At 44.0% G+C, this 17,611-nt stretch overlaps 2 protein-coding genes across 3 annotated transcripts in view; one reads left to right on the forward strand and one right to left on the reverse strand.

Annotated features, from left to right (window-relative positions):
* Positions 1-53: 53 nt before the first annotated feature.
* Positions 54-17,611, forward strand: part of tbcd (tubulin folding cofactor D) — a 19,544-nt gene continuing 1,986 nt past the window's right edge. Inside the window, exons 1-29 of the mRNA XM_031867650.1 lie at positions 54-539; positions 633-683; positions 790-887; positions 1,059-1,160; positions 1,322-1,468; positions 1,790-1,845; positions 3,652-3,784; positions 4,534-4,579; positions 5,003-5,135; positions 5,234-5,376; positions 5,462-5,522; positions 5,643-5,717; positions 5,862-5,956; positions 10,497-10,653; positions 12,880-12,937; positions 13,024-13,053; positions 13,384-13,469; positions 14,201-14,281; positions 14,562-14,635; positions 14,773-14,890; positions 15,151-15,211; positions 15,296-15,318; positions 15,407-15,438; positions 15,589-15,651; positions 15,734-15,792; positions 16,005-16,086; positions 16,181-16,299; positions 16,403-16,494; positions 16,839-16,976. Of these exons, the coding sequence (XP_031723510.1) occupies positions 362-539; positions 633-683; positions 790-887; positions 1,059-1,160; positions 1,322-1,468; positions 1,790-1,845; positions 3,652-3,784; positions 4,534-4,579; positions 5,003-5,135; positions 5,234-5,376; positions 5,462-5,522; positions 5,643-5,717; positions 5,862-5,956; positions 10,497-10,653; positions 12,880-12,937; positions 13,024-13,053; positions 13,384-13,469; positions 14,201-14,281; positions 14,562-14,635; positions 14,773-14,890; positions 15,151-15,211; positions 15,296-15,318; positions 15,407-15,438; positions 15,589-15,651; positions 15,734-15,792; positions 16,005-16,086; positions 16,181-16,299; positions 16,403-16,494; positions 16,839-16,976 (2,591 nt within the window). The 5' untranslated portion in view covers positions 54-361. The remainder of the gene's footprint in view (positions 540-632; positions 684-789; positions 888-1,058; positions 1,161-1,321; positions 1,469-1,789; positions 1,846-3,651; positions 3,785-4,533; positions 4,580-5,002; positions 5,136-5,233; positions 5,377-5,461; positions 5,523-5,642; positions 5,718-5,861; positions 5,957-10,496; positions 10,654-12,879; positions 12,938-13,023; positions 13,054-13,383; positions 13,470-14,200; positions 14,282-14,561; positions 14,636-14,772; positions 14,891-15,150; positions 15,212-15,295; positions 15,319-15,406; positions 15,439-15,588; positions 15,652-15,733; positions 15,793-16,004; positions 16,087-16,180; positions 16,300-16,402; positions 16,495-16,838; positions 16,977-17,611) is intronic.
* znf750 (zinc finger protein 750) lies at positions 5,350-14,315 on the reverse strand. 2 transcript variants are annotated; one of them, XM_031867657.1, is made up of 3 exons: positions 9,665-14,315; positions 7,003-8,267; positions 5,350-6,894 (listed from the first exon to the last, which is right to left on the reverse strand). In XM_031867657.1, exons 2-3 carry the CDS (start codon positions 8,244-8,246, stop codon positions 6,333-6,335), a joined length of 1,806 nt encoding a protein of 601 aa, XP_031723517.1. In that variant the 5' UTR covers positions 8,247-8,267; positions 9,665-14,315; the 3' UTR covers positions 5,350-6,332. The 2 variants fall into 2 exon arrangements, with proteins under 2 accessions (XP_031723517.1, XP_031723518.1); XM_031867658.1 differs by lacking the exon at positions 9,665-14,315 and having other exon boundaries at positions 7,003-9,367.

Consider the following 17,611-nt stretch of genomic DNA (forward strand, 5'->3'; position numbering starts at 1 on the left):
CCTACGATAGGCGTGAACGTCGGAACCTTCTCGCTCGCCGTACAGAGGCAGGATGTGAGTACAAACCGCTACGCATCCAAGAAAGATGCAATGAGGGACTCCTTCGTCGCTATTGTTCAGTGAAATTCATTTCAGTTTGCGTCCAGTCATTTTCACGCCAATACCCTCCAGAACAAGCCAGTGTCGTAGCTATAAGTGTAATACATTTAGTTATTTCCTCCGCTACATTTTTAATTGACGTTCGTCCCTGTTGCTAGTCAATGCTAATGTTAGCTAGCTAACTTGTTCATAAGTGATAACAACAAACGCCAACGTCAGCCTCTGCAACAAAGACAGTGTTTGCAGGTAGAAGCCCGGCACAATGGCCTTGTCGGAGACTGAGAATGGATGTCCCGGTGGTGAGGGAGGAGAGTCCATCGTTCAAACGTGCGTGTTGGGAGGCTTCAGTGAGAGCAGTGAGACCAAAGCTCTCCTCTCCAGCCTACTGGAGGTCCACGGCGACATTGCGACAACCGAGTCCGCCACACAGAGGTTCTTAGGTGAGATGATCACCCACGAAGACAAACAAATGAATCAGTGCTTTGGTTGTTTTCAGTCTCGCAATTCATCACACTGCCCATTTCCTCCCACAGTGATAATGAACAGATATCAAGAGCAGCCTCATCTGCTGGACCCACACTTAGGTACAATATGTCTCAAATAAATCTGTGTCAGTACTGTAGATTGACATGAAGAACGTGTATATATAATATATATATATATTATTGCTGCTGTTCAATTTGGTTATAGAATGGATGCTGGACATGATACTGGAGTTGGTGAGGAGTGAAACATCTCCTGCTTCATTGGTTCATTTGGCCTTCAAGTTTCTCTACATCATCTGTAAGGTCAGTCAAACACAGGTTTTACCTCACCGCTGTTGTACTACTACTACTACTACTACTACTCACCAGACTGAACTACACAGAGTACAACCTAGAAACTCTTATTTCACTGACACAGGAAAGTTATCCAGCTAACTCAGTTCACATATATATATATATTTTTTACCTGGTCAGGTCAGAGGCTACAAAATCTTCATGCAGCTTCTCCCCCATGAGGTGGCAGATGTCCAGCCAGTCCTGGACCTGTTGTCCAAGCAGGATCCCAAGGACTCTGAGGTGAGATTGGCCTTACTTATCGAAGGCAAACATGATCATTCAGGCCTTCACAATTACGCCTCTAAAAATCTGCCTCAGACAGGTTTGCATATATAATTTTTGTTGTTGTTCGCCTCAGCAAACATTGAACAATAGTGCATTTTACCACCTACTCGTTCCAGACTTGGGAAACTCGCTACATGTTGTTGTTGTGGCTGTCCATGACCTGCCTCATACCCTTTGACCTTTATCGTCTGGATGGTCATCTGGGGTCAGATGGTGGAAAGGTCAGAGAGCCCACCATGGACCGCATTCTTGCTATTGCAAAGGCAAGTTAAACATATGATACACTTTTGATTCCATTTTGCTGTTTTGTTTGTAAGAGAGATTGGACTGTATGTCTAGGTCTCACTCCTCATAGTGGCTTGACTCTGTTATCAGGATTTGTTCATCTTCAAAAACATCTGAATAAACTTTCTAAATCTTTGACAACAGTAATTCTGTGCCAGTAGCTTTAAATCTGAGCAGATTTTTTCAGCCTGGCTAGTGTTTGTGGATTTGTTTGTAGTTACTTCAATGTTTAAGAATGGGATGATGAGCTACAGTCATGTTATCATACACTACGAGTAACACGTGTATTTTTGTTCCAGTCTTACCTACTCGTCAGTGATAGTCCTCGGGATGCTGCATCTGTACTGGTATCAAAGTAAGTGCATGAATACCACATAAGTAGTAATACATCATATTTTCATATTGTGGTTGTATCCAAAAACATCACAGTTTGAAACATTGGAACAATAATACAATTCACACAAAAAAAAAATGGTTTTAGTTTTTCAATACTTACGACTGGACTTAATTTTACTCGGACGACATTCATTATAAAACGTGAATATATTTTTGCAGCCACAAAATCCCCCACGTCTTACCCTGAGCATTCCTGATGTTGATAGACTCGTATGAACCTATCAATACTATCGTAACGAAAACAAATTCAGTTACTTTTTTGATGAAGTCAGTGCCGTCGCAAAATCAGTGGCAACTCATTTCTCATCTGCAGTACTGGACCCTGGTTATGCATTACTCCTGGAAATAAGGAAATGTCACATTTGAATTTTAAAACTCAATGAGATATAAACTCTACCCTCCTGAGTTAATGCTACGTGTAGGAGAATAACATCAGCTGTTCCTGGTCCGTGACACAGTCCAGATGTTGCCTCATTTTATTGGACTCTATCTTTGGCCCTGTTTTCCAGCGGGCGCTTCCTGCTCTCGCGATTTTTTTTCCTGCAGGTTACAGGATTGAGGAAGTAAACAACTAATTCCAGATGAGGCTAAGCTAATGATAGCTCGGCGGTATTTAAGGAAGAAGTGATGTTTTATGACCTCATCTCTTTGATATTTGCTAGATTCTGGACGTCACGGCCCGTCTTCGTTTTTTAGCGCGAGGCCACGACGGTCACCGCGCCAGCGAGTTTGATTGAGAGGTTAGTGCAAACATGTCGAAAACACCGGAGGCCGACGTCAACGAGCATAATGTCCGACACCCTTAACGACGGACAAAAGACGAGATGAGGAGCAGGTGTGAGCTCCTGAAGGGCCGCTTTGGGAATCTCGTTGCCCTAAGAAAGATGGCGATTAACCATTTCATTTTATTATAACGATGATGCTTTCATAATATTTAACTTTTTAAAATGTAGCTTTATTGGACTTAGTCTTTGCGCAGTCACTCTCAGGCCTGTTTTGGAGTCAGGACTTGAGTTTGTCTGTGTTCAGTGTTGTGACGGCCCCATCGGTACTGAAGTGCACTACGGTTGACCAATAGCATTAAATTGAATATTTATTTTGTAAAATGTTTTGAATAAATATCTGTTGTTGAAATGACTGTGATTAAAAGCTAACACAAGTAGCTACGTGGAGTTCTGTCTCAGATGTTTGCAGTTCATTCCACATTTAGATATTTTATATGTGATTTTTGCATAATTTTGTTTCCTCAAGATAAAAATCAGTATTGTAAAAATATCCGTTTTAATATTGTGATTGATTTACAACATATAGACATGCCCTAATAGACTGGAAAGAGTGCATTTGCTTTGTTGAGGTCTTAAAAAGCATTAAAAAAGAGTGCACATAACTCTGTTGTGCACTCTTCTAATCTTCAATCATCCACCTTCATGTGTTGTTGTACTGAATGTATGCTATGGTCGTGAAGTGTACAACTAATCATTATTATTCTGTGTATTTGGGAGAATAACAAAAAGCTTGTTGCATATGTCAAGGCCAGACGTCTAGAATGTAAAGCACGGGCCAATCTCCAAAAAGTTCTATGAAAATATGGCAACTCGCATCAAATACATAATACGATCCAGATAAAGTTATTGTTACTGTAATTATGTTTTCAGCCAGTAGAGGGCAGGGTTGCTCTTTGACTCTCTTTACTGGCGTCTGAATTTGTTTCTCCACATGAAACCTTTTCACTGCTTGTGTGTCTTCATTGTACGTGACTGTACAGGTTCATGACGCGCCCCGATGTGAAGCAGAAGTGCCTCGGAGAGTTTTTGGACTGGAGCCTGACCGCTATATCCCAGACCAATGATCAGTCTATGAGAGACATTATGGTGCTGGACGGTGCCCTGCAGTCTCTGGTAAACATACATATTACTCACTGATCCCCCTCAAACCTGTAGTGTTGTCATGCACCACCTGTCTCTGCGTGTGTCTGAAGCCAGTGTAATCTGTGTGCACTGCTGTATTCAACGATGGTTTACAAGAGCTGACATGACTGGTATGTCTCACACAATGCCGAATGTGGTTTTGACAGGTGTGTAATGCACCTGCTGCGTGTGTGGGATCTGCTGTTTCCAGCGACTTCTGTCAGTTTAATCCACTGCTTTCAAGATAAACGCTTCTTCATCAAATGAGAATGGCGACGAGAGTATTTAGTCCCAATGAAATCACCCTGATGCCCCTCACATTACACCTGTTCTCACTACAAATCAAGGCTTCATTTAATGTCGGCTAAGTGTAATGCAGCCCTCAAGCGAGTACATTACGTTCATATCATTGGCACTTAAACTTGCATAAGATGTTTAGAAAGCTTTCCTTTGTGATTCATGTTACCCCGTTCCAGCCTATGTGGTGCTTAGGGCGTTCAAAACTGTCTCTCTGTGTTCAGCCAACCTACAGGACCCATACTCTTGTGTGTGTGCATTGATGTTAAAGTGCTGCAAAGAATCAAGATGGAAGGACAAAAACAATTGTCAAGAAATTAGCTAGTATGAATTTAGTTTTTGAGAGTGTTTGTTAATGCAATAAAAAGGTGTGATGCCTTCCCAAATGTTACTGCTGTTATGTATCTTGAACTGATTTTGGTCATCTTGTTTTTGTCCCATAGGCAACGCTCTTCAAACATGGAAAACGAGATGACGTCCTGCAGTATGGTTGGTTCCCTTTCCCCTTTTATCTGCTCTAATCTCTAAAGTGGAGGTCAAAGCAAAAACAGAATTTCCCAACTCATGTGATTGTGACATTGTAGTCTCTGTTCAGTTGCTTTTGTGTTTTGCTAACAGAATTATTTGTGTTCGCACACTAAGTTAAACGGCCCATGCTGGAGGGGAGATATAAAAACAAAGCCTTCCCATACTTGAATATGATCTACAATTCAACTACATGTGGCACTTTCTGTAGAGACTCTCCAGACGTATAGCTGACATGTGACTCTTGTCAATAGCATTCAGGATTATTTATTGTTTGTTTACCTGTGAAATGCAAATATTGACATTTTTGAATTGTCAACATCGTGAGAATGTATTCGTTATAACGGTGTTCCAACAGATAATATTGACGTCTTTATTCGTCCCCAGCTCCTGCGGTTATGCGGTGCCTGGAGCAGAAACGTCTGTCAGAGAGCAGCCAGGCCATGCTGAGGAAGCTCGGGGTCAAACTAATCCAGAGACTTGGCCTCACCTTCCTGAAGCCACGTTTGGCCGCTTGGAGGTCAGACCTAACGCCAGCTCATTATATCTAATGTTGGTAAAACTAGGTCTCCAACCACAGTGCCATTTAAATAAACTTTAAATCCATGTTTTTTTTAGGTATCAGAGAGGCAACCGCTCACTAGCAGCAAACCTTTCCGCGTCCCAATCTACGACGGTCTCTACCGCTGCGACTCCTGTAGCGGAGGCACGAGACATGGAGGAGGACTATGACATTCCTGAGGAAGTGGAGACTGTTATTGGTCAGTTTCACCCTCCACCCTGTTTAAGTCGCTTGTGCAGCATTACTGCTGCTCAGAAATTTAAATGTGCGGTTTTATTTTACAGAGCATCTGCTGTTAGGACTGAAAGATAAGGAAACTATTGTGCGCTGGTCTGCAGCAAAGGGGTAACTGTCTGTTCATGGGTCACCTAACAAGTCCTCCTCACTGCTGCTTGTCTTTTGTATCCTTCATGTCAAAATCGGTCCATGTGTTACAATAACCATCTGTTTTATTTAACCCATCAGCATTGGAAGGGTGACTGGGAGGCTTCCCAAGGAGCTGGCAGATGAGGTGGTTGGATCAGTGCTGGACTGCTTCAGGTAGGTTCATGCTTGGGGCATTTTAGCTCTCTCCATCAGCTACGTTATGCCATTTATCATTTATTTTTCTTTTTTTTTTTTCTTTCAAGAAGCCGCATATTTCACTAGTGTGTGTGTGTGTGTGTATATATGTTCTTTTTCAAGCTTCCAGGAAACAGACAATGCTTGGCATGGAGGCTGCCTGGCTCTGGCAGAACTGGGTAGGAGAGGCCTGCTGCTGCCTTCCAGGTTGACAGATGGTATGTGACCACACATTCCCATTGAGATAGTTATCATAAAATACATGGAAGAGTGTAATTAAGTCAGTTCTGGTCATTTTATTTATTCAACATATTTACATTTACAATACATTAACCACATCTTACAAAAATGTACAGATTTCAATATCAACGTCCCATATTAAAAAAAAATGCTTTTCACATTTGGTGTGAGAACGAGACAAAATATGCAAATCTAGTCTTTGAATTTAACAATTATTTTTTTACAGTTGACCCTGTGGCAGTGCTGTAGACATTTTAATTATTAATTATGTTCAATAAAATTGATCTTTTCAAGTTTAGGTTGAAGGTTAGAGATGCTCTGTGCTTCATACCAAATAATTACAACAGTCAGAGTTTAGCAGCAGCGAGGCCTCCTCCTCCTCCTCCTCAGAGCCCATCCTGGTGCTTTTGCTCTCTTGTTTGGTTTATGGCACTTGCTATCAGCCTGGCCACTGTTTGCTCGTTTCACACCAGTTTTCTTAGCCATAGCTGTGTGTCTGGTCTTCTTCGGAGAGCCTGAACTTCTAGTGTCTGTGGAATCCTCTGAGGGCCTGTCTGCGGCGCTAAAGTCACACGAAGAGGAGGTTGCAATGGCCAGCTGACAGAGTGCCAGTGCCGCAGTCTGCCTCTGGTCACATGGTTCTTCACCCAGCTCGGTGTCCGGCCTCGTCTGAAGATCTTCTGAAAGGCTTGGGGCAGTGCTGTGCACGGGGCCGCTATAAGAAGCTCGCAGGCTGAGGTTCAGAGGCAGCTCTGTGTCTGAGCACCTCGGCCTGTGCTCAAATGGACTCTTTTCTTTGTCCTGCTTCCTCGTCGAGAGGTTCAGCGGGGTCAAATCTTTTCTGCTGTTCTCATCATCTCGGTCTGGTGTTGTTTCAGGACATGGCTCAGAGGAATACCTGTTGCTCTCGGCCGATCTGAAAGGATGACAATAACCAGTTACAGGACTGACCTCCATTAATTACAAAGACAACACACTGCAGCTCAGCTAAGCCAAGAATAAAGATCAGGACATGTTTACTCACCCTCCGTCCACATGTAGAGTTCTTAACTGCAGCAAGCTTTTGGCAGACTCCTCCAGTCTCATGTCGGTTATGACGGGTTGAACGGGTGCAGCTGTGTGTCCTGGTTGCGTGGTGGCCTGTGGGTCGCTCTCGTTAGTGTAGTGCGGGGCTTCTGTGTCTTTCTGGATGACGTGTGCGTGACTGGGTCTGTCAGGGGACCCCAACGCCGAACAGCCCTCTTTCGGGCTCTGCCTGGTTTCCTTGTCTCCACTTTGCCCGTGTCTGCTCTCCTCTTGTGTAGATGTGTTGAGGCTGTCGAGACTGGACCGGGAATGCACGTACAAGTCATAATCCTTTGGCCCGAGGGCCGGCCCATACAAATCCAAAGGGAGATATCTCTGTCCTGGGATTGGCATGGAGAGCTCGTGGGGTCGGTACAGGGTGAAATGCAGAGGGGGGCCCGAGTGAAGAGGGTGGCAGTATCTGTATGGGTATGGGGGGAAGAGGGAGGGGTGAAGCGGGGCGATGGGCTGCGGCACCACGGGCCTCTGGGGATCCATAAACTCTGGCCGGAAAGGAGGAGGATTTGGCTCATTCGCGTGGTGGTTTGCCGGGAGGTAGTATGGTTGATACAGGGGCCGCTCAGGCAGGAGATAAGGAGCGTAGTCGGGAATCATGGGAGGAGGGAATGGTTTTAAGGGAATGGAAGAAGTGCCCCATGGGAAGCCTGGGTGGTTGAAAGTGGGAACGGGAGCTTGTGAGTCCTCTGGCTGCTGCACAGATGACTTGAAGGCTTCTGCGCCATCACTTTTGGGTGTGACATGGGAGAAGGCAGACAGGCGCGGCAGAGACCTGTTCTCATTGTTGTTCTCTCCCTCTATTGCAGTATTTGAGTTTGTCACACTCTGGCTGTCCTTATTGACTGGACTGTCGCACCCAACGTCTACGTCTTCTGTGTCATCTCTGCTCTCAGCACCGTGGTTCTTGGAACTATTGTTCTGCTCTGCTGGTGGGGGGCTCGGACAGTCCTTAGACTTGTTGGGGACTTCCCGTAATACAGGCTTCACCTGTCGGGCCGTTTGCCCACTTTTCTGCGACATCAGGGAGATGGAGTTCTTGCACAAGTTATATTTCATGTGGTTGAAGAGATGGGACTTTTCATTGCAGGTGAAAGGACACTGGAAACAATGGTACTTGTAAGGCTTGCCTGGCGGTCGAGGAATGTAGTGGGGCCTTTTCGGCTTGCGTTCCTGAGGGGTTTCCATCTTGATTCCAATGGATGTTTTCTGAAAGAAAAATACATCATAATACAGATGAGCAAATGATGTTGTTTTGTTTTTTTTAGGCTCTTAAGTTATTTGGGAATGTGACACTAAAGTGTATAAAAGAAACTCCTGAATCATTGCAGCTTTTGTACCCAAATGTCCACTGAGCTAAAGAGGCTAATAGAGTTGTTTGACTGGTTCAGGTGGAGGGAGGCTCTCATTGGGAGGCTTTTTTTTTTTGTTCCTTTAAGCTGCTTGCGCAGAAAAAAACAATCTCTCGCTGCACAAAACACTGCACCCTCAGGCTAATGTATTTCTGTAACTGTTGCTGCACACTGGACTAGAAATAGAAACAGAGAAATGGTTAAATAGGGGAACACCTGTCTACTGTATGCAAAAGCGTACCCACATGTTTGCATATGTGCACACCTGTCTTTGTGTGGTTCTGGTTGATTGGCAGCAGCCTACAAAACGCCTCTACCTGACCGTCCACCTGTCTATCCGACCTGATGTCACCCTACTCGTCTGTCCTATAGAGCGAGAGAGCCGCTAAGGCGCTAGGCAGACAGGTGTTGGGCAGGCTTCTCGCTGACTAACGCAGCCTCTGCAGACCCAGAGGGCATGCAGAGACTTGCTCTCTCTATCAACCTTACTAAACTCTGTGCTGTCGGCGTGGGAACCACAAGCCACCTGCTTCCCATGACTACACCTGCGGGATGCATTCAGCCTCCCAATCGTCATTTGATGAGCTCAACGGCTCTGAAGATGCAAAAGTATGATAAATAACTGTTTTACGAGGCAATCGTTAAAATAAAGCCATTTTGTTAAAAAACGGTGAAGCAGGAGACGTCTGAACCGCTTCAGTTTCAGCCTTTTGAAATGAAACCTCTCCTAAAGCTGTGAGTTAAGTGCTGCTGGGTGCCGCGTGGAGGAACCTGCTTGTCGTGCGCTGTCGCAAGAAGTTGTCACTCAAGTTTGTGCAGCATGCAAAGCCACTCCTTTCTTAAGGACTGAAATTCACTCAAATCCCTTTTATAACAACGTTTCTCTCCAACTGTGTATAGAATCCAGTCAAAACATTTAGTTTCTGATTTTTTTTTTTTTTTTTTTTTACTGAACTAAAATATATATATATTTGGTTTCAGCTCAGGTGGTGTGTTTTTTTTTTTTTTTTTTTAAAGAGTTGTCTAACTAAGTGACTAGTAACTAGTCTTTTTTAAGCATTACCTGTGAATCAGTCAAGAAGGGGCTAATTCAAATGCATAAGTAACAGGTGCGTACGCAGCTTATACCAACTCTATATTATACAAACTAGGTCATGGTACCTTTACAAAGACGCTCTTTTCCAATGACACAAAGTCTTTGACGGAGTGCTCTAAATAAGTCAATTTAAGGGATGATGAGAAAGAGGAAATTACCTGCTTCGGTTGTAGCAACAGTGTCCTCTCCTCAGTGTTCCGCCTGCAGAGAGCTGCTCCGGCGTCTTCAGCCAGCACGAGTCAGGACGGTCGCTCCAATATATGTGAAAAGTTCAGACTAGAGTGTGTGTGTGTGCTGTATTTGGTTAGTTGTGTGGGGAGTTCCTCTCTCTCTGTTGAGATGTCGTCTAACTAGTGGGTGGGGCTTCAGCCCAAACAGCAGGGCCCTCAGGCAACATTGATGTACCTGATATTAGTCAAGCCTCAAGCGATGATTTACATGACGGGGTCAGGTGGGGGCTCTCGCTCCTTCTGTCTCTAACCATCTCTGTCTCTTGAGGAAATGACCACACAGGCCTCCAATTACTGTAAATACTGTTGATTTCCACCAGCGCGCCACGTTTCTAGTGAAGTCCAGGAGCAAGCTGGCAAGACTGGCATGACGTATCCATACATGCAGGTTCAATTAGGGCTGATCTTGTTTATTGTGTTGAAGAAAACTAATAAAGTGCTGCAAACGAGTTGCTTTAAATTGCCATTACTACAATCTGAACTGCTTTCCACAGTTTGGAGGCTTAGTGTATGGAACATTAAAATGTTAATCTCAAAATAAACACTACATCTAGCACACACACACACACACAACCTTAATTCAGCTAGTTGTTACTCTGTGTAGTCAAAGAGTTTCTGCTGTGTTTCGGGTCTGATGCCTCACCACAGTATGCAATATTGTGCTCAGTACATGCTACATTTTTTCATTGGCATGGCTATCGTTCTTTGATCTTGTGTTTCATTTATTGTTCTTCATCCTTGTCTGCTGTCTACTGTCCAGTTGTGCCGCTCATCGTGAAATCCCTGACCTACGACGAAAAGAGGGGCGCGTGCAGCGTCGGCTCCAACGTGCGGGACGCTGCCTGCTACGTGTGCTGGTCATTCGCCAGAGCTTATGAACCCAAAGAGCTGGAGCCCTTTGTCACTCAGATTGCCAGGTAAACCTCAATCGGCTTGTGATAATGTTCTGATGTTTAAATTGATCTCCTGCTGCTGTTTGTTGATCATACCAACACATTTCCTCCCTGTGAATGTACTGTACATTTACACAGCATGACATCACCAGTATGCCATAATTGCGACCCTCGAGACTAATGTATTTGTGACGAGTTGACTTATCCGCCAATAATACCATCCCACCAGTATGTACAGACTCTAAATATGTTCCTCTACTGTTTAAACAAGAAGTAGCAGCTACAATCAAGAGATGAAAGCAGGATGAACTGTTTTAATAACAGTAAGATTTTTATGAGCCATTCACTCCCTCAAACCAGTTTCTCTGAGCCACATCAGTCCTACATGTCCCCACATAACCAGCTGATACGTGTATGTTGAAGTAGGCTGCAGATGTTAATTACACAATGCCATTCTAAGAAAAAAGATCTAACCTGCGTAGCCCTGTTTTAAAACATGTGATCTGTAACATTGCTGGCTCCATGTACCTGTGTAATTGTTGGCTTTTTGCCAGTAACACACAGGCGACTTTTACACTCATTTTCATGACAACCTCCGGTTTAAAAGGCAAAGAGCTGCATGCTCACGAGATATTTGGCAGAGAGAGACACACAAGTGAACTTATTTGCATTATTTAAATTCTTTAACGTTATAAGAGAGTCAATTCTGCTCCCTGGAATCGAATAACTCTCATTGAATGGCAGTTGGGACTTGTTTTTGTCTTGTTTGCTCACATGCTGCGTGTAAAACGTTCATCAATTCATTCACGTTACTAGATTTCCTCGAAGACTTTTGCGTAAAAGTGGCCATGTTGCTTATTCCGACATGTGACCGCTTTTTAAATCACCATCAGATTATCAGAAGTGGTGCATGTCTGTAAGGGGCTTATGATTTATCTCCAGAGTGGGACTAATTTTTTTTGGGAGGGGTCAATAAACAGTTTTATTTGCAGTTTGCTCCGCAGTAGGGACAGCCCGAACAGTACTGAGTAACATCTTAAAACATGCGCTTCTATTCGGCAGCCAGGCTGCTATATCACCCAGTGACGTACGCTCGGTCTTTGTCAATAGTAACGGTTTGCCTCCTCCTGCGTGTATGAACCTGTGGCCTCTGACTGTGCAGACCAGCTCTGCAGTGTCAGTTTGAACCCCTGCGACTACTCCATTACCATCAGCAGACGTGACAACACCCTCCCTTTCCCTAGCCTACAGGATTGCCAGGTTTCGTCTGTTGCTGTAGGTTTCGGTCGCCGTTTGGCAGCAGCGCTCCGACAAGCTGGTTCCTGCTCTATTCAACACAACTTGATGACAATAACAGAAAACTTACTTTTGTAAATGTGTGACTAAGTGACTTAGAGGCACACACGCACACAGAGTTATATCTCTGTTCACTTATTGGTTGCATCAGCCACAGAAACAATTCAATAATATCCTGTAGGGGCATTATCCAGACTGCAAACAGGAGTGTTTTTTTTTTTGTTTCCAAGCCCTCAGGGCTGGGGCAGTTAGTAAAGCTCCAGGCCTGAGTCTTGCTGTTAGGAAACAGGGAACATGGGAGGAGAGCAAGCAAGGCCAACAGCAGTTGGTCTCAGGCTGTCACTGCGTGTGGTGTGAAAGTAAATTGACCCCCTCCTTCAATAACTGACATTCACACACCCTCCTGAGACTTGTCGAGACAGCGTACAGAGGAGTGATTATTGGGGTGAAAAACATAATCCGACACAACTTCCAGTATTGCTCCAGACTCGTGGTTAATCATATTGCGTCTGCACTACATGCCTTTCCAGGAACATGTGCACCTCAGTCACAGTTTCGCTGTGATGATGTAATCTAGATTTAAACATCACTTTCAATCTGCGTCATTGACCCGTAACTAATTATTGAGATGTTGAGAGACTCTTACAGGACAGAGGTATAGAAGTTAAACATATCTATGTAAAGTATCTACGCTGCATTAAAGCTGCAAAAAGGGACGATACCAAAGCATAAAAATGGTCCAAAGTGTTTATGTTACAGAATAAGGAGAACAAATAAATATTGAAAAGGTTAACTGTCAAAAAAACAAACACGCCTATGTGCATGTCATGTGCACATAGGCGTTGTCTACCTTTTTTATACGTTAATTTTTAAGCATTCTGTGACTGAAAACACTCAATTCTACGGCCACTTCTTTTATCAGATCATTCATACTCTTTGTGTTTCTCTCTGCAGTTCTTTGGTGATCACAGCCGTGTTCGACAGAAATGTCAACTGCCGCAGAGCGGCCTCCGTAAGTCCTCAGATCAACATCCTTAATTAAAGATTTTCAGTTACATTGACAGATGTTAATTTCTTTTACGTCTCATTTTGTTCCAGGCTGCCTTCCAGGAGAATGTCGGCAGACAGGTTGGTGACTACTTTGTGTATTTATGGGTAGCTGAATTACTATGATTTGATGTTTATTTGCTGCCAATCACTCGGCTCTTGCTCAAACTTGCCTTGCTAGTGAAAGCTTTTGAAGCAAAGCGAGCGCTACAGGGCACAGCAGACATTTGATTAGCCAACAGTCCTTGAGCCATAAATCTCTCTTTATGTCGTAGATTACTTTAATTCTAAAATTAAATCACTTACGCCCCTTCTCAGATTCATCCGCTCAGTGTTTGACAGCGTGGGCCGTTTCCTACACAATGCACTGAACACGTCTCGGCTGTTTGTCGCTTGCTTGTGTGTCCACAGGGGACGTTTCCTCACGGTATTGACATCTTGACTGCAGCAGACTACTTCGCTGTAGGGAATCTCAACAACTGCTATCTGAACATCAGGTAAGAAACTGTGTATTCTGCACATCGGCAGCCATATTTTCTCAAGTCACACGGTAATCAAGGGAAGCTGCACTTTGGCCTGAATAATTAAATGGGTGGGAACAGGTTGAGTCCCATCCTTCCTCATTGACAAAAAGAAACCTGTCCAACTTCATGGCTGAACTTGCGGCCACAAGATTTTCTTCTCGTCTTCCTGTCCCGTTGGCCAAAGAGAGAAATACACTGGGGTCAAAGGAGAGTTGTGTGTAGACATCATTTCTGGTTAGTGAAGTACCCAGAAATGTGCAACTTTTTAATGAATGCAACTAAATATAGCAAAGTTTAGTTTAACTAAGTTAATGTGGCTAAAATCTGTTGTCGAAAGCCATTACTAATGTCGCTATATCTGTGCAGTTTACTGCTCGTGAAGAATATGTTGTTTCAAATACAATGATGAACTTCGGCCACCCTTTTTGATCGCAACAAAATCAACATCGGCTCCAAAACCCTTTCAGGAATTGTCACCTTTAGCAGAAGTGTGTCGCCACCAGCGGAGCAAATATTCAAGCAGAACAAATGGAGAAAGATGCTAGCCTCAGGGTATGACTGACTGTAGAACTGCACACAACAAAGAAAGCATAATGCAGATGTAGTAAAGGATGAGAGGGGGATTTACAGTGAGATGTCTGAAGCTGCTTTTCATTTTCTGTAGACATCAGCAGCTAAAGTTGTCTTTTTTTCTGTTTTCAAAGTGTCTATGTAGCGAGTTTCCCAGAGTACACCAAGGCCATGATAGATCATTTGATAGCCATGAAGATCAACCACTGGGATGGGTACGTACTTGTTTTTTGTGTGTGTGTGTGTGTGTGTGTGTGTGTGTGTGTGTGTGTGTGTGTGTGTGTGTGTGTGTGTGTGTGTGTGTGTGTGTTCTTTTGCATGTAACCTCCTGTGTTTTGTTTTCTTACTGACTTGTAAAGTACACAGGCTCTCTGGGTGATGTGCACTTTAAGTTAAATTAGTTGAAGTATTTGCCCGTCTTCATAAATGTCACCACATACGGGGGGGTGTAGTTGTTCTGACCACAGTGCCGTATGCTTTACATGTGCTTTGCAGAGTGATCCGAGAGCTCGCCACCAAAGCACTCCACAACCTGACGCCTCAAGCTCCTGATTATATGGCTACAACAGGTAAACAATGTCACCGGACCTGTTCCGCAGGATGTGGAGAAAGCCTGATTCCTAATGAGATGTGCCTTTTGGACATGGTCTGAAACCTATAATCAGATTTGCTCTTCTCCCCCCCCCCCCGCCCTTCTTTGTGTCAGTTTTGCCACAGCTGTTGCCCGTGGCAGTGGGTGTTGACCTCCATGGCCGCCATGGAGCCATCCTAGCATGTGCAGAGATCACACACGCTCTGTACAAACTGGGCCTTCAGACCAACAGGTAGACTTTAATACCCAGGTGTCCGAGTCTATACACCTGTTTAAAACTTCTACCTGAACAGTGGTCGTACTCTGTGAAGATGAGCTGTTACTAGGCGGCTAGGAACAGAAGGCTATGACGCTTTGTGTGGCGCAACAGACAAGAACACAATATGTCTGCTGATGATGCAGCGACTATAGTTTATTTTGAATCATTTGGTTCTCTGCTCTATGAACTGATGCTTTGAACTGGGATGAGTCTCTCATGTATTTGTCCTACAGGACTGAGGTGGACATCATTTCTTCAGAATGTGTGGATGCATTAAAGAACATTCACCACACGGTACGTGTACCTGAACGAGCGTCATAAAAATGTTCCAAGTTGAATAAACTGTTGCTGACGTTCATTTTGTTGGCTTACTTTCAGCTTAATGACAGGAAACAGTACAGGTAGGTGGGAAGGAGATATTGTTTATTAGCAGCATGTTTGAAAAATCTCTGAAAATGTCTTAAATAACAATTCTGCGTTTGTTTTCAGGGGTTTTGGTGGAGAGCTAATGAGGCCAGCAAGTAAGTAACAGCAATTAGAAAAAAAATGGCTTCCGCACAACAAATGATTGGTTTTAATGAGTTGTTGCACAAACACGATGAAAGACGATAAGCAGTGCTAAGTTCTCACCATACAGTCGATGTGATCAGCTTGATTTTTTTTCCCTACAGTGTGCTGTCTTATCGAAAAGATGTCGCTGTCCAAAATGCCTTTTAAGAACGATCCCGTCATCTGTAAGTTAACTTTTGCTTTTATGCTTTTAAATCTTTTGTATTTTCATCGCAACGTCTGTAATGTTGTGACACTTTGCTTCAGCTGGCTGGCAGTGGCTCATTGACGACACCATCAAGAGTAGTGTGAAGGATGCCAATATGGTGAGCTTTTCTTTATACGATGCAAGTAACATTATGGATCAAAGAGAATGCACAGTTTACCTTTTACTTTGCCGATTAAATACGAGTTAAATGTTACATTCAAATGAACATATGTTTCATTTTGATACTTGAGAGTGACACTATTTGTTTATTTGCTGCTGTTCATTCAGTAAGAGTATTTGTCGTTTACTACTCATTTGCTTTGTCTGCAGGTTGCCATCGTGTCGGCTTTGTCCGCTTTGTGTGAGGAGTACTACCAGTCCGAGCTCGGCACGGCGGACTCCCAAATGCAGGGTGAGTTGAATACTATTTCCTGGTTCCACTAGTTACACTTGTGGCTGAGTTTGAAGGTAATCTCTGCATGGCACGCGTGTGTGTGTGTTTGTAGATGTCCTGGTGTCTCAGTACATTGAAGGGCTGAAGAGTCACCAGATGCTCACTCGTTGTGGATCTGCACTGGCCCTCGGCTGTCTGCCAGGATTTATGATCCATGGAAAACTGAAGCAGGTACATTTGGAGGATGTTTACGTTTTCTAGCCATTTTACAAACTCACTGCCTCAGTATTTAGATGTGTGTGTGTGTGTGTGTGTGTGTGTGTCTGTGTGTTAGATCCTTGAAGGCCTCACACACATGTGCACTGTCAGCCAGAAGGAGGGGACTTTTACAGAGTCGAGAAGAGATGCAGTCAGAGCAATTGCTCAGTGAGTTTGTATATACTCTTTCATTTATTCATTTTGTTGTCTTATTTCCTATTTTGTTACTTAAATTAGTTGTTATGGTTCAGGCTTATGCCGTCTCTCCTCTGTTCTTTGTCTTGGCTTGCTGTGTCGCCAGTAATGCTAAAATAAACACCCAGCTGACTACCTGCACGACCTGAATGACGTGTCCGTCCATTGGTTTCTCTAAACTTTGTCTTGCATTTACCCTCAAAATTCTAACTGTTTCTCATTTCCCCAGGTCATCAGCTTCTGTTATCGCCTCTGGTGAACCTTTTGGAGTCTTTTTTTCTTTTTTAAATACGCATTTCTTTTTCACCCTCCATCAGAGTGGTTGTGAAGGTCGTCTGTGCCCACGGCTCCCCAGACTCCGCTCTGTGCTCGGAGAACGTCGCAGAGGTTTACGGCGCTCTGCTCAACCGCATGAACGACTACACGACAGACAGCAGAGGGGACGTCGGCGCTTGGTAAGTTAACTTCCATCCTCATCGTCAAAAAACACACACGGATTGCACATTATTACACACATTCGCTTTTAATTAGCCTGAGGGATTAGGAATGCTCCCTGGCCTGAGGCCTCTGGTGGTGTTCTGTCCCTCCACCGAGGGACACAAAGACATGACATGCATGCCTGTCTCACTAGTAGCCCCAGGACATGCTTGCCGCCTCGCCAGGAATGTCAGCGGGCTTGTCACTTGTCCTCACTACATGGGATGGGCTTCTTCTCTCACACTTCTCTAATTTTCTTTTCTTCCTTCTTTCTCGTGAATTGGCTTCGTTTACGTCCTTATCTCTCCTACTACTCTACACTTCTCTTCTTCTTTTGCCAGGCCACACCCACGCAGGGAGTGATTTCTCTCTGCCGTGCACCTGTTTCTGGGTGTGACTTCGTCTTGATTAACATTTCGCATAAACAAAGTGTGCCCTGCGGCCATGGAGCTAATTTGACTTCAAAACTTTTGTGTGTGTCACCGTATCATTTGTCATCTTTCTTTTAAAAGAGTATGTTTAAGGAGCTGCTGCTTAATGCAAGCCGTTGGAACATATTGACTCAGGTGTGTGTGTGTGTGTGTGTGTGTGTGTGTGTGTGTGTGTGTGTGTG

Source organism: Anarrhichthys ocellatus, unplaced genomic scaffold, assembly GCF_004355925.1.
Source record: "Anarrhichthys ocellatus isolate YVR2014 unplaced genomic scaffold, GSC_Weel_1.0 scaffold40, whole genome shotgun sequence".
NCBI lineage: Eukaryota > Metazoa > Chordata > Actinopteri > Perciformes > Anarhichadidae > Anarrhichthys > Anarrhichthys ocellatus.

What these genes read in the sequence shown, in the direction of transcription:
- znf750 (XM_031867657.1), bottom strand. Translation starts at nt 8,246, where the DNA reads ATGGAAACCCCTCAGGAACGCAAGCCGAAAAGGCCCCACTACATTCCT. An exon ending in ACTCTACATGTGGACGGAGG is followed by an intron (nt 6,895 to 7,002) that starts GTGAGTAAACAT and finishes TCATCCTTTCAG; the next exon opens with ATCGGCCGAGAGCAACAGGT.